The sequence below is a fragment of the Perca fluviatilis genome, chromosome 23 (assembly GCF_010015445.1).
Source record: "Perca fluviatilis chromosome 23, GENO_Pfluv_1.0, whole genome shotgun sequence".
Taxonomy (NCBI): Eukaryota; Metazoa; Chordata; class Actinopteri; order Perciformes; family Percidae; genus Perca; species Perca fluviatilis.
The window spans coordinates 22,738,234-22,757,741 of NC_053134.1; the positions used below are offsets into that span (position 1 = coordinate 22,738,234).

The 19,508-nt window shown below is 42.0% G+C and overlaps 1 protein-coding gene across 3 annotated transcripts; it reads left to right on the top strand.

Annotated features, from left to right (window-relative positions):
- Positions 1-1,483: 1,483 nt before the first annotated feature.
- phlda1 (pleckstrin homology-like domain, family A, member 1) lies at positions 1,484-4,946 on the top strand. 3 transcript variants are annotated; one of them, XR_005638197.1, is made up of 2 exons: positions 1,484-2,436; positions 3,807-4,946. XR_005638197.1 is itself a non-coding variant. In XM_039792335.1 (2 exons), the coding sequence occupies exon 1, from the start codon at positions 1,626-1,628 to the stop codon at positions 2,070-2,072; it is 447 nt and encodes a 148-aa protein (XP_039648269.1). In that variant the 5' UTR covers positions 1,484-1,625; the 3' UTR covers positions 2,073-2,114; positions 3,807-4,946. The 3 variants fall into 3 exon arrangements, 2 of the variants coding, with proteins under 2 accessions (XP_039648269.1, XP_039648268.1); XM_039792335.1 differs by having other exon boundaries at positions 1,484-2,114; XM_039792334.1 differs by lacking the exon at positions 3,807-4,946 and having other exon boundaries at positions 1,484-2,114; positions 2,276-3,015.
- Positions 4,947-19,508: the final 14,562 nt, after the last annotated feature.

A 19,508-nucleotide genomic window follows, 5' to 3' on the forward strand; every position in this document is an offset into this window, starting at 1 on the left:
GTGAAATTGCATTTGCCAGTTACTGACCTCCATGGGGAATATGGTTTTGTAATGAGATGAGTGACCACATCAAATGCCACACAAAGGGCCATCTGATGGACTCCATCCTAGAGAGGGCTGTAACCGTGACAAAAATATCAAATGGAATGGCTTTAAAGCTGTTACATTGCAGATGGTAACTGTCATCTTACCAAAGACTTCACGTGTGGAAGGTCTGAAATGGTTTGCGTGATACCGGTTCTGATTGTAATTATAGTACAAACTGTTGTTGATAGATGCAGGACACGGCCCAAATCAAACCAACACTGGAAGTATTCTGACCCAGGTTAACATGTAGATTACATGTAACGGACGTGCGTTCATAATTTGACCATATCAAAAGTAATATTTACATCATACTTTAAAGTATCAAAATTAAGTGTTGAATTGCCCCTTTAGTGTTCTATGCAGTATATTAAGTAATTGCATTACAATGCTTAAGCAGCGTATTGTAGCTGGTTGAGATTTATGTAATGTTGGGTTGTTTAATCTATAACGGTACATATATTGTATTGTTTGACTGCATTTAAATAGCACTTTTCTAGTCTTAAAGATCACTCAAAGTGCTCTTACAGTACAAGCCAGCATCCACGCTCAGTGTACAATGCAAGGTGCCAGCTGCTGGCTTTAGAACCTTGCTCAAGGACGCTTGGACATGTAGACTGCAGGGGCCAGTACACAGGCCTTCTGATTGGTGAACCACAGCTCTGCCACATGCAGCCGCTGCACCACATTTCCCTCTACAGCATTGGTTTCCAACCTTTATGGCAGGTGACCCCTAGAAATGAGATTGTTTCCTTTCTTACGCCTTTGATCATTTTGGGCCACTCAGATTGATTTCCAGAGACCCTTCTTGGGACCCACCAATCGAGTGTAGTAGGTAGCATAAAATGGAAAAAAAACTCGTGAAGTACAGGTACCTCGAACATTGTACTCGTGTACATGTACTCTCCACGGACTGCTGCTTTAAACACAAATGGCTCTCTGACAAAGTCTAAAGAAGTGAACACTAGATTATTATTACTATTATTGTAATGAAGAGCATTCCTGTAAAGTGTTACTTTTTTGATTGTATAGCTTTGTGTACACAATTCCTTTTTTAAAACATGTATGTTAAAAGGCTAAAATATGCAAGTGTTTATGCATTCATAAACTATACAGTAGCCTACAAACTGCGCTGGCAGTATGCCTTAACATCTCAACTGCTGTTTTGTGTATTGGCCATATTCGCCTAATAATATCACAATATTATCAATGTGCTTTTAAAACACAAAATCCAAATTTCCAAATAAAGTGGCTGTCAAAAATAATTATTATAGTTATTATTATGAGTAGGCTGTTCTTGTCGTCAGTGTCTCAGGAGGCTGGGTGCCTCTGAGGGGGGGGGGGCGGTGCACGCAGACCCCTCCCGCCCCAAACCCCCTCACACACTGACCAGCAGCCAGACAGGCAGCCTCCTCACTACAACCAACAGTACTCACACCACCGCAGTCAGAGCAGCAGCTCATGCCCCCGCCTGCTCCGGGATAGACATCCGCCCGTCCGTCCACTGAAGCAGCCAGGGAGCTGCAAGCGTCCGGGTGAAGATGCTGGAAAACGGGAGGAAGGTGTTCAAGGAGGGTCTGCTGGAGAAGCGAAGCGACGGGCTGCTGCAGCTCTGGAAGAAGAAGCACTGCGTCCTGACCGAGGACGGCGTGCTGCTGCTGCCGCCCAAGCAGCACGACCAGCCGCAGCACGGCGGCGGGGACACGGGCAAAGTCAAGGAGCTGCACTTCGCCAACATGAAGACGGTGGACTGCGTGGAACGGAAGGGCAAGTACGTCTACTTCACGGTGGTCATGCTGGAAGGGAAGGAGATCGACTTCAGGTGCCCGCAGGACGAGGGCTGGAACGCGGAGATCACCCTGCAGATGGTCCAGTACAAGAACCGGCAGGCGATCCTGGCCGTCAAGTCCACCCGGCAGAAGCAGCAGCTGCTTGTCGTGCAGATGCCCGGTCAGAAGACGGTCCGCAGCTCGCCGAACGTTGCGTGACCTGCGGCGAGTCCCGCGGACACTGGTGCACCATTGTTAGCGGTAAGACAGCTCCAGAGAACGCGAGATTGAAGGGGAGGGGGTGGGGGTCGGCGGGCTCCCCAGGTCTGGGGATCCCCTGGCAAATTAAGGACCCATGTTTCGGTTTTTGTTTGATTCCCTGGATATTTGTGCTATGATGAGGACTTCTGTTTTCATCATAGGTCACAGTGCTCCCTCACAGATCGAACCCTGAGCGAATATGCTGGCAGAAGGGGACGAAATCGTGCAAAATGTGGATTTACTTTGGCGTAAAGAAAACTTTGGGAGTCTCTGCTGTAGGCCTCCGCCGGAAAATGTGCTGGATAAATCCATTACCAGACAGGTTTGATATTTCATACAAGGAGGGCTTCTCCTTATCCATTACGTCTGGCGTTACGCGCGGAGATAAAGAGATTTAAATTGCGCACGCCGCGTAATTACTCAATAAAGGAAAGATGATCAATTGTTTATATAACCCATTTAAAATTTAAATTTCCATGAGCGAATGACTGTTGGAACATGTTCAAGTCCACAATGTAAAACATTCTAAACCTAAAATATGCCACAGTGATTCTAAGCGTAATGACGCACAAATTGCGCGCAAAAAGCAAAAGGCCACATCAGACCCAAGTGTATGGAGCATCACAGTCCTACTACACACCACAGCAGCTCATCTCACTCAAACTCGCGTTATCAGTCGGATAAGCTGCTTTGTGTCTGCTAGGACAACACATTTCCATGCACATGGCTCTCTGTGGCACATGGTGATTTGGTGGACACACTGAGGTTTCAACCCAGCCAAACATCAATGGACCAAACATCCGGAAACAATGTGGACACGTTATTATTCTGTCATTGTGATACAATGTTGGAAATGGGGGTCCTGCAAAGGCTTTGAGTTGAAGGGAGACAGTGTGACATGACCCCCATTACTTTTCAAACAGGGTGGTTACTGTTTTTTTAAGAAGCACAATTCTTTTTTTTTTTAAGATTGACTTTGGTCAAAAAAAAAACCAGTTGCCATGATAGATATTTGAGTATCATTAGTCTTTAAGATCAGGGCTTCACTTTCCTGAGCAGCCGGGCCGTAGCTACCATCGAGCTCTGAGGTCATGTCTTCTGTATTTCTTCCAAGAATTTGGGAATTTTAGCAATGTTAATACAGTTAATATTTCACTTTTGTAATTATTAGCATGTAATGTGTACTTTTAGGCTGAATCCAGTATTTTTAGATAGAATATTTTTTAGGCCAACAGGGAAATCATTCAAATGGATAACCATTTCCCCACTAAAACCTTATTACTGGCTGTTTAGGGAAAGCTTTGGAACATAAGCAGTACTTAAAATATGGCTAAATTGATAAAACATGACCAATTCCAATTTTGAAACATTTGATAGACTTTATTCTTTGGTTTCTGACCAAAATCTTCAGAGGAAGTTTGATTAATAACCTCAGTATTTCTAAAATCCTGTCTACGGCCCTGCTGAGCAGTGATCCTCTCTCGTGCTTGTTCCTTTTATGTAAGAAGTAAATGTGTACTCAGTTAAAACTAAAACAGTTTTGCCATTATGTTAGTGTGAGTTGGCGTTAATGGTTCGAGCAAGACTGTTGAAATGAAAAGAGCAGCCTGAGGTCCTGTTATATTGAGTTCATGTTGCCTCCTGTGTCAGGCCTCACCAGTCTGCAGTCCGTCTAATTGATTGCATCCGCAGGTTAATTGGACACTCAGCTGGAGGATGAATATCTCCCCCTGCTGCTTCACCACAGACCTCCATTCTCCAGCAGAACCCCTCTTCCACACAGACCAGCTTCCTCTTTTCAATACAGAGACTTATTTCACAAAAGACTGATGGACAAAAAGCATGTGAGAAGACAACTGTACTCTACCGTGCGATGGTTATCCCTTATTTATTAGATGTATATATATTTTCTATAAAAAAAAAATACTATGTTGTTGATGAATGTTCCCGTGTGTTTGTTGCTAGAGTGGAACAAGAAATCCTCGCTCGGAGGTTCCCTAGACCACATGTTACACACAAAGTCCATAGGGTATAAGCTCACATATCTTAGGATGGTTGCTGTAGGTTAGTCAGATCACTTCCTTACCGCTAACATTTGTGTCATTGTCCTTGTTTTTCAACTGAACCAAAGAATCATTACATTACATTTTCTTTCTCGTGCAGTGTTACAGCTCAGAATATACTATAGCCTACTAAAATACTATATGATGAGACACCTGCATGATGCTATTTTGTTTGCATGTGTTGCACCTACTTTTATTCAGCCCTGCTTTTTCAGAGTTAGTATAACTGCTGCACAAAAGAGGCAATGTTTGCAGACAGTATAAGACAGTCAATGGTACACATAGGTCTCTTGAATAAACAGGTTATACTGTTCTAAATTTTTTACTTACTGCAATGTAGCTAATGTGCTAACTAGCTTGCTTAATGTTATTGTAAGTAAGCTACTGTGTTAACGAGCTTGCATAACGTTATTGTAAGTTAGCTAGCTACTGTGCTAACGAGCTTGCTTACTGTAAGTTAGCTGCTGTGCTAACTAGCATAGTTACTTTTACTTAGCTACTCAGCTAATTATCTTACTTACTGTAAATTAGCAACTGTCCTAACTAGCTTACTTACTGTATGTTAGCTACTGTGATAGTTTGCTTACTGTAAGGTAGCTACAGTGCTAACTGACTTGCTTACTGTAAGTTAGGTACTGTGCTAAAGAGATGGCTTACTGTAAGTTGGATACTTTGCTAACTAGCTTGCTTACTGTAAGTGAGCTGCTGTGCTAGCTACGAAGGGTGTGTTCCATTTGTACTCAGAAGTCGGAAATTCCGAGTTCTAATTAGGAAACCCCCCCCCCAAGCAGATTTCCGAGTAGTGAAGTCAGAGCACCTCACAGTACCCCCAAGCTCGAAATCCAACATGGCTGCTCTGTGCATCAACAGCATAGACTGTAAATATACACATAGACTGTAAATATACAACAGCATTGAAAGCTGTGGTAATATTTTATTAGCACATTTGTCTTATTTATGTATTATTAAACAAGTATTAAACATAGTACTGTCCAACTTCTATCTGTGGACATGTTACGCTGTTTGTATGCACAAAAAAAGCCAAATGCGTTGTTATCAACTGGTATTGCTAACAATGGCTAACCTGGATAGAGCAAACCCCACTGTGAAATCCGACTTGTTTTAATGGAACGTGGTCAACTTGGGTGTGAAGTCATTCCCTGCTCCGGCTTCTGAGTTCCGAGGTAAATGGTTCGCACTATTAGTAACAAGAGATCTATGACTATATCTATCTATGTCTAGTACTAGCTTGTCCCAGACATGCCAACTTGTTAGCGTTTAGTTTGTCAGCTTCAGGAGCCAACTAGTCCTGTGAGTAGTTTCTTCGTCATCAAGCTTCTTGAACCACATATTTCATGAACTGTGGATGTGCTGTATATTGCTGCACCACTATGGGCCTTTATTAGAGCAGGATACCACGTTCCAAGATTATGCCCCATTCATTCCAGAAGGTTCACTCACTGGGGACATACGGCAAAAATGTTTAATGCACATTAGAGTCTTTCTTAGAGTCGATTGACTCCCTCCTGACTCCCAGTACACATGAATAGCACAAAAAGAATTCACTACAATACAGCCCTTTTTGTGTTTTTAATGTTTATTGGACCCAAAGGCTGAAATTGTGATAAAACAGAGAGTAGTTTCAGAGTTTTTGTGATGCATTCATTGTTTTAAAGACGTTTCTTTAGTGTATAAGAAATAGTATTTCTGGTTCAGTGTGTCACATGTGGGCCACTAGGCCAGAATCAGCTCCCAGCTAAGAGGTTGTTCCCGGGGGTTTGGTAAAATCATGAGTCAGTGTAGCACTGCTAAGGTTCTATTTTATCACTCTCTCTTGGAAAACCATGGTTTGAAAGCGGTCATGTGTAGAATCCTTTCTCTGATAGTTTGTACTTTTCCTTGGCTAAAAAAGTGTGACAAGTGCTGGAATGTTTTGTATACAAAATAAATATGTTTGAAGCTACTTAGCTAATTGCTGACTTTCAACATCACAAATGCTGTGAACGTTTTTGTATTTTGACTTGTACTTTGAGTTGCTCCTTGGCAATTCAAACTTGGCAAAAAAGATACTCCATACTGTCTCTGTTGCCAACAAAGTCTTTGGTCCCACCCACTGACATTTACCACAACCAATCAGATTATTTTTGTCTCATAGCAGCTCTGCCTTTGAGAAATGTTCATAAAACCATATCTCTAATCTGCGACTATACTGCAAGGCATGACATGCTTTACAGGAGAAAAAGTAACGGACTAAATAATGTGATTGTTGTGAAAGTGAAGGTGGTGACACACGGCAACATTTAGTGGCAGGTAAGGGATTCCTCTATTGTTTTTTTCACGATGGAGGGATGTCATTCTGTCATTCTGTCATGAAATTTGTTATTTCACTATGGCTCATGTTGTTTCCGGTTTTCTGGAATTGTTTCCCACTGCTTTCCCCACTTGCCGGTGTATCACAGCCAAACCAACACATGCCTCCGTGTTGTTGTCATCATCCACACAGGGTAATAGCTGTGCCCTTTATCTAATGTGACTGGTGTGATGCTTCTCTGACATGCCTTCCTGTTGCCATCATTACCCACACAGTTATAGCTGTGCCCTTTCTAGCCACTGTCCAATTTCTTATTTCAATGTGAGATCTATTTTCATACCTCGAACAGATACATTCCATTAAAAAAACAAAACAAAAAAAAACAGCAGGGTCTCTTGTGTGGTTTCTTTCCTTGTTCGGCAGCACGAGTGTCAGAGCCCCACGGTTCAACAGGGTCATCTAAATGACCTGTTTAACTAGCTGCTGCTCTGTCGGTCTTCATGCTTAACAACCGCTGAACCTTTCACCCCCTGTTTCCTGTTCTAAAAGTAGAAGCCGTGTGGAGAATTGGGTTTCACTGCCAGTTGTTGCCGCTCAGATACACTGCCAGCGTGTAATGTCAAAAGCACACGTGGCTCCGGGTGCTCTCCTGTCTAAAGCTGAGCTAATTCAATTAAACGCAGTGCACACGACGGCATCCTTTCTGACACATGAAGGGTTCGCTGCTGCCGGAGAATACCGTTGCTGTGTAAGGGAGCAGCTTTTTCTCTCTAAATATTGAAGTTTGGACCTCAGAGTCACCTGCTACCTCAGCTCTTGAAAACTGCCACTGTGACCATGTGGTAATTTCATGATAATAAATGTTTAAACCTAGTAGCACAAAGAGAGAAAAGTCATATAATTTGCAAATTGACTGCACAGCGATGTTCACAAGCCACCATTAAACACTATTTTATGAGAAGCCACCTAGGCCAAAATTGAATACTTGACTTGCATATATCAGTACTAAGGGGACACGCATGCACTTAACGTTCATACAAGGACATGCATGCATGCCGTGAGATGAGTATGAGGGTGTGTGTGTGTGTGTGTGTTTGTGTGTATGTATACTGTATGTATGTATGTATGTATATATGTATAGAGTCTGTATGTATATATGTATAGAGTCTGTATGTATGTATGTATGTATATATGTATAGAGTCTGTATGTATGTATGTATATATGTATAGAGTCTGTATGTATGTATGTATATATGTATAGAGTCTGTATGTATGTATGTATATATGTATAGAGTCTGTATGTATGTGCGTTGGGGTAAGAGGTCATGAACAGGTGACTTTTTTAAGTTGACTACTTAACTTAAATTCATAACTTAATTTACATAGCAAACATACTTATTTTAACCCAAACAAAACAAAAACAAATGGGAGCACGTTTCAGGATGTAATTCACAGAAAAAAACTATTTACATCTCACTCTTTTTACGTAGTCAAGTATTCAGTTTTTACATTTCAATTAACGCCTAATCATTTATAAACAATTTTTCGAATAAATTTTGTGGAAAAAAACATCAAGTTCTGCACAACATATAGGTAAAACTAGAAAAAATTAAATATAGTTAGGTAGACAGATACATTGACATTGGTACACTCCCATTTAATAAATTCCAATTAAAGTTACGTAACTTAGAAAATGTGCAATTTGTTTACAGGCAAGTGCACCATTTAACATATATGAAGAAAAAAAGTTAACAATAAGAGATTTAAAAAAAAACATTTTTTTAAAATATATTTTCTGTGTTGAAATGAACCTACAAAAGTGAAGAAAGGATAAGTGAGGACATGATAAAGTTGTCTTGTTGTTGACATCACTCCAACATAGCGGTGTGTCTCTTTGAACTCCCCAGCAGCAGCTGTTCTTCAAACTTTACGTAAGAAGCCTCTGTATCTCCATCGTGGCATGCCCCCCTCCCCTTCTCTCTCTTTGATCAGGAGAAAGACTTGGGAACTTGTGACAGCAGGTGCATGTGACTGTAAGTGACTTCCAAAGAGCTTTTAATCCAGACCTCCTGAATCCTCACAACTCCATCCCAATATGACCTGTTGACCTGTGGCAGGATAGTTAAGAACAACTTTTGGGCATTATTGAACTTCTTTTTAAAGATGATTTATTTTGTAGTAAGGAAGAACACTTGCACACCGCTCTTGACATCACATTTTGGTACCTTCCTTGGTGTATAAGTTCTTTAAATAATAAAGCTGGTAACATGCTTATGTTCTTACTGTCAATGAATTCCATGTTAGTCCGACTCTCAGTACTTTTTGACTTCCCTGCTCTGTCTGTGGTACTCAGCACCAGGCCCTCTGGTTCCTGTTGAGGACACCGCCTCACAAATATATTGTTTCTTAGTTTTTTTTAAACAGCTCAGTAATATGCTAAAACAGATGGGCACTAGGGCTGCTCTCTCTTAGTCCATTAGTCGACTAATCGGTCGTTTTGGTCTTAGTCAACTTAGATTTCTTTAGTCGATTAGTCATGTTTTATGCTTTTTTCATGCTGAATGAAATGTACGAGCACATCTCTGGTAAACCCAAGAATTAAAGTGGTGCTTTTGCATGACTCTTTGCGGAGAAACTCAGATTTACAGATCTGTCGATTAAATCAACTAATCGATCGGTCGATACAATTGAATGAGTGTTAGTCGACTAAGAATTTCTTTAATGGAGCACAGCCCTACTGGGCACTGTAGTTTTTACCAAGAAAATAGAAGAAATAATTGGGGACTATTTCCAGCAGCAGATTAACACCCATTTGGAGACTGTCCTCCCCCCAAAACCCCAACCATAGGTCGTTAGTTCAAGCAGCAATTAGGACGCATATTTACGCTTATAGTGGCGGCGGCTACAAGTGGTCATAGCAATTATGATGCAAGCAAAGCAGGAAGTGAGGTGACATAGTATAAATGACAAGAGGGCCAAATTCCGTGTAAGGAGGCAGGTTAGGGTGGTAAGCGGGTTATGACCAGAGATGGTTTAGCTATAGAGAATCTTTGGTATGACAAACATATTGTAGGACTTTGGGAAAGCGGAACAAACGCAACTACGTCATGTTCTGCGTAGTCTGGGATCAACAGAAGTACATTTAAACCTTCCGCTCTCTGTGTGTTCCCCTTCTCAAACTCTGTTCATTTTGGGGAACAACCATGGACAGTATATGGAACAACAAGTGTCAATGTTTGCTTCCTGTTTCCCTGTTATTTGTTCTCTGCTCCCTGTTTGGCGACATTGCTCTCGTTCCTTGTCCATGGTTATATTTTGCCTGTGCTCTTTTGTTCCGTGTTCTCTGTTTTGTTTTCCTAGATCCAGTTTTAAGTGCCTTTGTTTCTGGTTGAGTCTGATTAGTCCCTAATGTGTTTCACCTGTTCATCATGTCACCTGTGTCTCGTTAGTCTGTGTTCACACTTTGTCTGGTGTTTTGGTGTCTGGAAGTTCGGCCATTTTTGCTGGTGCTATTTCCTAGTTTTCCTTTTTTTTTTTTCTCCCCTGTTTCCCGTGTTTTGGATTTACTGCCTGCTTTCGTGGACTGTAAGTTTTGTCTTAATCATTAAATCATTTCTACTCTCCCTGCTAGCTCCTCGTCTCCTCCTCTGCATCTGGGTCCAAACTTGCAACTTCGTCAAAACGCGACACCCGTGGTGTGTCTGAACATAAGCAAACTCCACACAGCATTACGGGATGGGAGGAAAACGTGCTCTGGTTTATTGGCATTTCTTTAAACCAATCACAATCGTCTTGGGCGGCGCTAAGAGCCGAGAAAAGCCACGGTGCGGCTGCAGAATAGCCTCGGGAAAGAACTTGTTTTGGTGGAACATGTGTACGTTCAAAGGTAGTTTTAGTCGTACAACAGAAAACTCCGATTGGACAGATAGTCTAGCTAGCTGTCTGGATTTACCCTGCAGAGATCTGAGGAGCAGTTAACCATAGTCCTCAGAAATCCACCAGAGTTTAGAATGCCAACACAAAGGAAGCCCAAGGCAATGCTGATGGCAGTAGCTCAGTCTGTAGGGACTTAGCTTTGCCGGTTCAAGTCCCCGTGCAGACCAAAGTATGGAGTGTGGACTGGTAGCTGGAGAGGCCAGTTCACCTCCTGGGCACTGCCAAGGTGCCCTTGAGCAAAGCACTGAACCCCCAACTGCTCGGGGCGCCTGTCATGGGGAGCCCCCTCGCTCTGACAGCTGTCCATTAGTGCATGTATAGGTCCTGGGCATATGTGTGTATTTCAGGCCTGTGTGTAATGGGTGTAAAAACTAAATACAGAGTTAAATAATTGAATTCCTTCTTGCGAGATCAGTAAAGTATGTCTTAATTGTCCTTCGGGTCCCAGTGACCAAGGACAAAACAAGGATTATGTACTTCCGTTTACTTTGTTGAGAATTGCTCTCTAAACCCTGTTTCTTGTAAAGTAAGTAAGTAAAGTTCATTTCTGGAGCACATTTAAACACAGTTCAAGCTGACCAAAATGCTGTACAAACAAGAACTAAGGTGCTGTATTAACCCTTGTGTTGTCCTTTGGGTCACCGGGACCTGAAGGACAACACAAGGGTTAATCTTAAATTAGTCTGAAACTGTCGCAGCATCAAGCTGATCTTTGGGATTGATGGACGCATGGAAGGCAGGCATTGGCCTGCTTACGTCATTTGGTAACTGGCCAGTCTGGGCCGCAGCAGAAGATCATGATGGAGTCATGTTGACAGACAAGTCTCTCTCTCCAAGCCTGTGTGTCCTTCTCTTCTGTGGACACAAACACATAAACTGCTCACTGACTTACTTTTCCCTTCCCTGTGGCATCTTGTCAGTGACCTAACACAGTACCTTTGGTTTTCTTCTTGAAGTCTTGAAAATGAATTCTTCAAACACTCCCCCCCCCCCTCCCAGAACTGGACTCAAATCTGTAAGGACAGACCAGAGATCAGTTGTGGCATGCCGTGCGGATATAGTATGTCCTGGATCTTTGGCTCTGTGGTGAAGAAACAAAGCCAGTCCATCCCATAAACAGACCATTTGTATGTATGCCACAACGCTGCCTGTCAAACGGTGCATGGAAGTTGTCATGCCTCGTTTATTTTATAGTACTGCATTCATGTTTTCATAAATCCCAGGATATTCCTAGTAATCAATAACCTTAGATATTGTGAATGCTAATAAATAACTTTTCTAACTAATCTAGGTCACTCTGCGTGGGCAGCAACTAACGGTTACAACCCTAATACCATATTACAAATCATATGTGAGCAAAACATTGATGCAAAATGCAGTTTGTTACCAACAACCCAACATTTAATTTTGTCCGCCATGTTTCTGTGTAGTGTGACGTCAACTCGGCAAGTCCTGTAACAAACGATTTTCCGTTCACATGAATTTTCCCAGTCTGGAACTCATTTTTACGATTATCCCAGGGCATGTGTGTAGGAAGATGATGTGGGGGCTTGCCACCTATGCTCACACATCGTGCATTGCAGCAAGGGAATGACTGGAATGGTATATGGTATAATATAGTTTTGATATCACAACCGTACGGAAGGCCCGATGGCTCGTTTAAAGGCACAGTTTCTGAATACAGGCAGTGTGCATTTCTCTGTGGATTGAGCATTTTGATACTTCCACAGTATTTATATAGCATCTCATCCTGCTTCATAATAAAAAAGACATGGAAATCTCACTTTTTACAATATGGGACATTTATAATTGCACAGGGCCAGGTTCTCAGCTTGCAAGTAGGCCATATTTTCAAAATTCTGCTTTTGTTGGGTTTTGTAGCGGTTTACAGTTCTTTCATAAAGTATTTCATGTTGTTCTAAGGCTACATCATAAAGCAAAATTAATTTGCATACAATGTCTATATAGTCTATATATGTCTACACAGCTAGCAGACACATTAGCATTGATTTCGAGTTTTTTTTCAGGCCACCTGGTGAATGTGAATCAAATATATTGAGCTCTGTTTTGGTCTCCACCAACTACCCTGAGAAAAAACGTGTCTCTAGCTACTAAATGCTCCACAAAAAATCACCAACTACTGGCTAACTTCTGTGTTGGTGCCAAACCTATTCAATATACAGTGAAGCTCAGGTTGTTGCCCACTTTGCCTTGTTGGTAATCCTAATCCGGCCTTGATTAAAGGCAATGCATGATGTACTACGCATTGCTAATATGTTAGTATGATGCATAAAACATGTGGTGTGCTTAGCCTCATTCATTAGACATGCACAGCATCATGCAGCATGTGATCCACTGAATGGACTCAAACAGTAGCATGCTCCATAAAACATACAGGCTTTAGCACATTGTGTTAGCATGCTCCATAACTCCACAACTGTATGACATTTTTGCAATGTGATGGTCAGATATGCACTAAAGCACTGCTGATGCACTGCTTTCCATGTGCTTGATTGGTTGCCGTGCCAACCTTTGCAGAAACCAGTTATCAGTGTGATTTGTGCTGTGTGTTTTTATTTTTATATTTAGTTCACTCTGTTTTAGAAAAAGCACAGCACACACCTGTTGTTAACCGCTGTGTAAAAGCCGTAATTATCTTCAGGATGTTCATTTCTTAGATTACAGGGACTCTACAGCTGCCACTCTTATCGAGCCACATCAGCGTCATATCTGTAATCAGGATCACTCAGAGATGTGGCTGCAGCAGCCCCTCCGATCGCTTCGTTATTTAAAGTGGAGAAAGATAACAGGTACACAAAGAGAGGCCCATTATTCTGGGACATCTGGCGTCAGCGGGCTCCGACAGACAGTGAAACAGCTCGTCAGCACAGAGAACGGAGAGCAGATTGTTCACACACTCGCTGTTATTGTTTTCTCCCAACTGTGGAGGCGGGAAAAAGATAGGTGTAGGATTGCTTTATTGTGCTTTATTCAAGCCGTGTGTACGGATCAAAGCCAAATTGTGCATTTGTGTGGCTATCTGATGAAGTATGGATACTACTGAGTGTTTTTGTTCAATTGTTTCATTATTCTGCAGTAGAGGTTTATGGGGCACATGAAATGAATAATCCTATACTTAAGATCTTTATTCCTACCATTCAGCATTATTAAGCCATTATATGTTATGTTATTAGCCATTAGCAGGCTGTGCAGTGTAGAATATAAAAATCCAGGAATACTTAGCCATCTGCTCAGTAGTACATAGCCTTTGTTTTTTACGTTCTATGTAAATGAGGAAAGAAAAAGCTGAAAACGATGCCTTTTTTGAGAATGTAGTTCAGCTAGTTTTGCCCATTTCTCTCCATGTGTATGTGTATGGGTGCAGATTGGACTTTCAGTTATGCAAACATGTCTTGGAGGCAAAGCTGCCCCGTGTGTACAGGGGCAACATTCGCCATCTCTGTGATTCATAGATGCAGGGACATGTTTTGGGTTCAGTTCAGGGTTTTTTCAGGGGAGCTTAAAATGCAACTTGCGGGGTGGCCTCTAGCTCACCCAGTAAGAGCGTTCGCCCCATGTTGGCTGAGTCCTGCAGCGGCGCAGGTTTGAATCTGACCCGCTGCCCTTTGCTGCGTGTCATTCCCCATCTCTCTCCCCCTTTCTGGTCTATCCACTGTCAATAAAGGGAAAAGCCCCAAAAAATAATCTTAAAAAAAGAAACACAACTTGTTAGTGCAAAGTTAGCATTAGCAATTTACCTAGCAGTTAAATATATTGTAAAGCCTTTTTCTTTTATCATGCACATAAAAAAAAAAAAAAGATATATTGTTTATAACTGTTTAACTGATAGTATTAATCGGTTAAAATTCTATAATGTCAGTTAACGGTTAATCATTAACATCCCTACTATGTGTAACACATGAAAGGGGTCACTTGTAGTGATGGACTCACAGAGAAGCAGTTCCCCTCGACTCTACGCAGTGTTTTAGTCTGTTCAGCTCTTTGTTTTGGTTTTATGGCAGCTTCACTGTTCCGGTTCACTTTCAACGCTCTCATGATGTTTGTTTTAAGCTGCAGAAGGCAGCTGTTTTCAAAAGACAGCATGGTCTGATAGTGGAGCATTAAGCTGCATAAGGGACAGGTATTTTTTTTCTCAGGAGGTGGTGGAGACCAAAACTAGAGTTAATACTGGACATACAGTACATCCTGGTTGCCACTGCTTGTGTCTGTTGGATGTGTCAATAAGCAACTGTTTGCTAACATATTCTCCATTTCAACATGCCCTCCAAAAAGGTGCCTCAAGAGCAGCCCTGGGCTGTGTGTGTGTGTGTGTGTGTGTGTGTGTGTGTGTGTGTGTGTGTGTGTGTGTGTGTGTGTGTGTGTGTGTGTGTGTGTGTGTGTGTGTGTGTGTGTGTGTGTGTGTGTGTGTGTGTGTGTGTGTGTGTGTGTGTGTGTGTGTGTGTGTGTGTGTATGTGTGTAGACTGTAGATTTGGCTCTCTGTGCATGCTGGCTTTAGTCCTAGACCACCTCCCTCAAACTTTCTCTCTACACTCACACCGCAGCACTTGTTGCCAAAGCTGCCGGCAGAGACAGTGCTGGCTCCATAGATATATCTATGGCTGGCTCAGCCTCTCTCAGCCATTAGAGCAGGAAGTTGGTGATAAGAGCAGAAGTGTCACCTTGGTCTCTGAAAACTTCATAAAACCCTGACTGAAATCTCAGAAAGCAGTGAGTAAAACTGTGCTGCTTCATGACAATACATTTTCATATATCCTCTTTGTGAGTTATAGCAACATACATTTAAGTTGAGTACTCAGAGGTAGAAATCTAAAATCTAAAAAAGATGGCTTAATTCCCTAAACAGGTTAAAGAGACAAGCCTGAACTTATCCAGCGTTAGAGCTTGCATGCATGCATGTTCAGCTGGAAAATTCCCATGAAAGAGTGAAATAAAATCACTATGTGAAGCATACAAAACATTTCATTAAACTAAAAAGGTAAAGTGTATGTTTGAATTTGCATACATTTCTCCTGCTGTTGGTGAGACTCTGATCACAGCAGGTATGAGAGACACCTTAGAAACCGTTTTTCTTTTTTCATAGTTTTTTTCTTAGTTGTCAGCAGTTAGGAAAACATGATGTCAGCAAACCAGGGAAGGTATGCATTTATGACACACATATCTTCTCATTCAACCAGGAGAACCTCCCCACACACACACACACACAGAAAATATATCTCCCCTATCTATCAGCATGGATATGCAGGTGGTGTAAGCTGCAGACTTCTGAATACAAATTTACACAGACAGATGCACTCAGTCTGTACAGATGCATCAGGCACATAGACAGAGACACACACACATGCACGCACATGCACACGCACAGCACACACACAGCACACACGTGTGTCTGCCAATGATAACAGCAGTCAGGCAGCTAAGCGTGCACTTCTCTCTCACTCCCCCACGGTCACCAGTAGGCCGACAACGGCAGGGACAGCTGTGTCTCAGACAAACTCTGACCTCCCTCTGTTTGTTTGAAAAGCTCAGTTCCTCTTTTGCATGAGATAACACCATTGTTACACTGGGATTATCTTCTCCCAGGAGCCAAACAGCAGTTAAAATAATGCAAATTGATCCGGAAAGTAGAGAGTTAGGTAGGACCGGTTTGGGAACTAATGATAGAGCTTTTTTGTTGTTCATTTTTCCTTTCAACAGCTGTAGAGTTTATTTCCCTGGAAAGGGCCAGTTGAAAAAAAGCAACCTCCGTGTTAAGAGGGATTCATGAATTATCTTATTTCTTTACAATTAAGCGATTTTTCACATTTCATCATTAGCTCTGACCCCATTTCTTAAGGCTTAACAGCAACTCAAGATGATCTTCGTTCAGCTAGATGACTCCGGTCCAATCCCCTGTGTCAGGGAACATCCCTGCTGAGTGAACAGACACATTTCTGATTGAATCGCTACAGTGTCACGTACAAAAAGAAAGAAAAAAGAGGTCTTGAAGAGGTCCCGTCTTTATAAAAAATCCCTCTCAGTGCATAAGGTGCACGCAAAAGCATTAGACAGCAAGAATCTTATTACAGAACAAGGCCATTGTCATGGTTTCCTGAAAGTACTGAGCAGGTGGACTGAGAGTAATGCTTGGGTCTGAGGAGAGGACGCAGCAAGCGCTGAGATAATTACTAAACTAATAGTTTACTTTAGTGTGAAACTGAGCTGGTTTCAAAGACTCCAGGATACCATTGCCAGTGTAGAATATGTGGGAGCCTGATTGTGGGAATATAATAAGTATGTTCCATACTTAACATATTTAACGTACAGTATGTACGTAGCTCAACATTGTTATTACATAACAAACATACATACTTATTTTTTTTCAATGGGAACGTAATTTCTTTTTCAGGAGACGTGTGCGTACGCGTGCGTGCGTGTGTGTGCGTGTGTATGCGTGCGTGCATGTGTGTGTGTGTGTGCGTCCTCTGTGCCGGCTCGGTGACTACAGTAGCATGAATACACAACCTTTTGTCTTTGAAAGGCTACGTCAAACCTGACATTTTCCACTCAATCCTCTCCAATTCCAGCTAATCTTTATTGCCTTTCCTGGCAGGAGGCTCCCCTCCGCTTTGCATGTCCTCGGGATAGACGCAAACATTGTTAAGTTTCCTGGAATGTGAATGAGCCAGAGCACACGGTGAGTCAACGTAACAGTAGTAAGGCTGAGGCTTTCAACTGCGTACAGCAGGTAGGCCTATAATATGGGTTGGTTTGGTTTGAATTGAAAGTGAGACGCCTCCATTTGACATTGCCGTGTGCCTGCGATACAAAAGAAAACAGCCCCACATCTAATGATACAATAGTGACCCTAGGTCAGGGGTGTCAAAGTCAACTTCACTAAGGGCCACACTGGAAAATGAGAATCACATCAAGGGCCAGACATGTAGAGTGTGAGTTTTTTGATGTCATTGAAAAGGTTGAATATCTTTGACTGTATTATTGCATGTCTCATATAGTCTTCTCACGTACAGTTTGGTGGATAAAAATGTCGAAGAAAATGCCAAACATCGGAGCGTAAAAAAAATGCCAGGAAAAAGCATCAAACGTGCCCAAAAAATTTGTAAAAGGTGACAAAAACTAGGCGGGCCACAATGTATTGTGAACCTAAATTGATATGGGGGTCGGACCAAAATTTGCAAGGGGCCAGTTTGGCCGACGGGCCTTGAGTTTGACACGTGTGCCCTAGGTCGTGTAAAAAATCAAAATGCGGTTGATATGGATGTATATGTATGATCTTCCAACATTTAACTGACTAACTAGCGCTAGAATGCTCCTGGCTTGTCCCAGTTTGAGCCTCTCGTGTTATAAAAATAATAAAAAACAATCGGCTAGCTGGTGATCTTTGAACAACACAGAAGGTCACTGACAGTATCAGCTGCTGCTGCTCTAAAGAGATTTCCAAAATCCTCGACGACTCTTCTGATCGTCTGGATGACCAAATATTCCGTCTTCTTAACAGTAAAAACATGTAAATTTCTCAAATTGCATCACGAGCCGTGTTTTCATTCCCGTATGTATTTTTATGCATTTATTTTGAAGTATCGCATTAGAAAAGCTGTGTTGAAACGGCAATTCAATAAAACTTCCACAATTGCGCAAAAACGTTTGGCCCTGCAAGTTGTCCCTACATCGCAGAGCCTCAAGTACTGCCAATGCCCAAACTTGCAGATACATTTTTTTCTGTGCCACTTTCTGGCCTTTACTTTACTCTCAAGGGCCTGGGAGGCCTTTCCAGATACTAGCTAACCATGTTTTTATGAGTAAACAATGACACAACCTCCCAAGTTAATGATGTTCATGAATAGGGTTGAGCATCGAGAACCGATTCCTACTTGGAATCGTTTCAAAAATTACAATTCCATCGGAATTCCATCGTTTCTTTATTGGAATCGTTTGGAGGATTTGGTTTCAAATCTGATCATGGGTTCCAAATTTAACATGCGCAAGTTTTGGTTTCCGTAGCGGCCAGGCGCTTGTTGTGTTGCAGCCATGGAGCACAGTAAGCAGCGCTCTAGTGTGGCTTTATTTTACATTGAAAAAGCCCTGTCAAACTGCAACCCACCTTTTGAATCAAAATAAAACTTTCCTCTTATTTGTGAAATAAGCATGTGACCCGTTTCAACTCCACCCCTCAAAGAATTGGAATTGAGAATCCATAAGAACCGGAATCGAAAGGAAGAATCGCAATTGGAATCAGAATCGTCAAAATCCATACGATGCCCAACCCTATTCATGAATCAGTCTACCTCCATATGGCAACAAGCCTTTTTTTTTGCCAAACTTTCAATTTCATATGGAAACCACGCAGGAGAAATTGCAAACACTGCAGGTATATTGTGTAAAATTCTCTGCTGCACTCAAGTAGAAAAAAAACCTAGTACGATCAAAACGCAGGTAGTTAGCAGGAGTAGGAAGATGATGTCACCCACACTGTGATTGACAGGCACTCCAGGAAATGTAGAGAGCACCAATACTTGTAGCTTTTTTTGCCCCCCTGGCGGGGATCAGTAACATCTCATGAGAGTACAAATGTAATTAAGAGTCATGCGGCTCTTATATAAAACTTTTGCTCAAGGAAGAAGTTGATTTTATGAGGGTGGAGCTTCGAAACACCCAACATTGGCACCGCATCCTTTGTGATCATTTGGAAACAATGAAAGTCTTTCATTGGCAAAGTCACACAGAAGGTCAGGGAAGTAGACTCAGCTCTTTATTGTTTGCCCCTACATCTGATATCTGGAGTGTAATGTTGACACTGGTGCTTGTGTTTCTTCAGCGTGGTAGTGTGTTTAGCATTAAGAAAACAGCAGCCTGCTACTGAATACGGCCTTCAAGCACAAAGGCTTTCAAATGTTACCGTCACAGATGACATGAGTTTGTTGGTCGGTAGTTCATCTTTAAATTGTGTGTGTGTGTGTGTGTGTGTGTGTGTGTCTCTCTGTCTGTCTGTCTGTCTGTCCGTCTGTCCGTCTGTCTGTCTGTCATGTCAGTGCTTCCCTTCTGTTCATGATGTCGATAATGAAAAG

Bases quoted from the DNA above. Each gene is read 5' to 3' on its own strand.
- phlda1 (XM_039792335.1), top strand. From the start codon at position 1,626: ATGCTGGAAAACGGGAGGAAGGTGTTCAAGGAGGGTCTGCTGGAGAAG.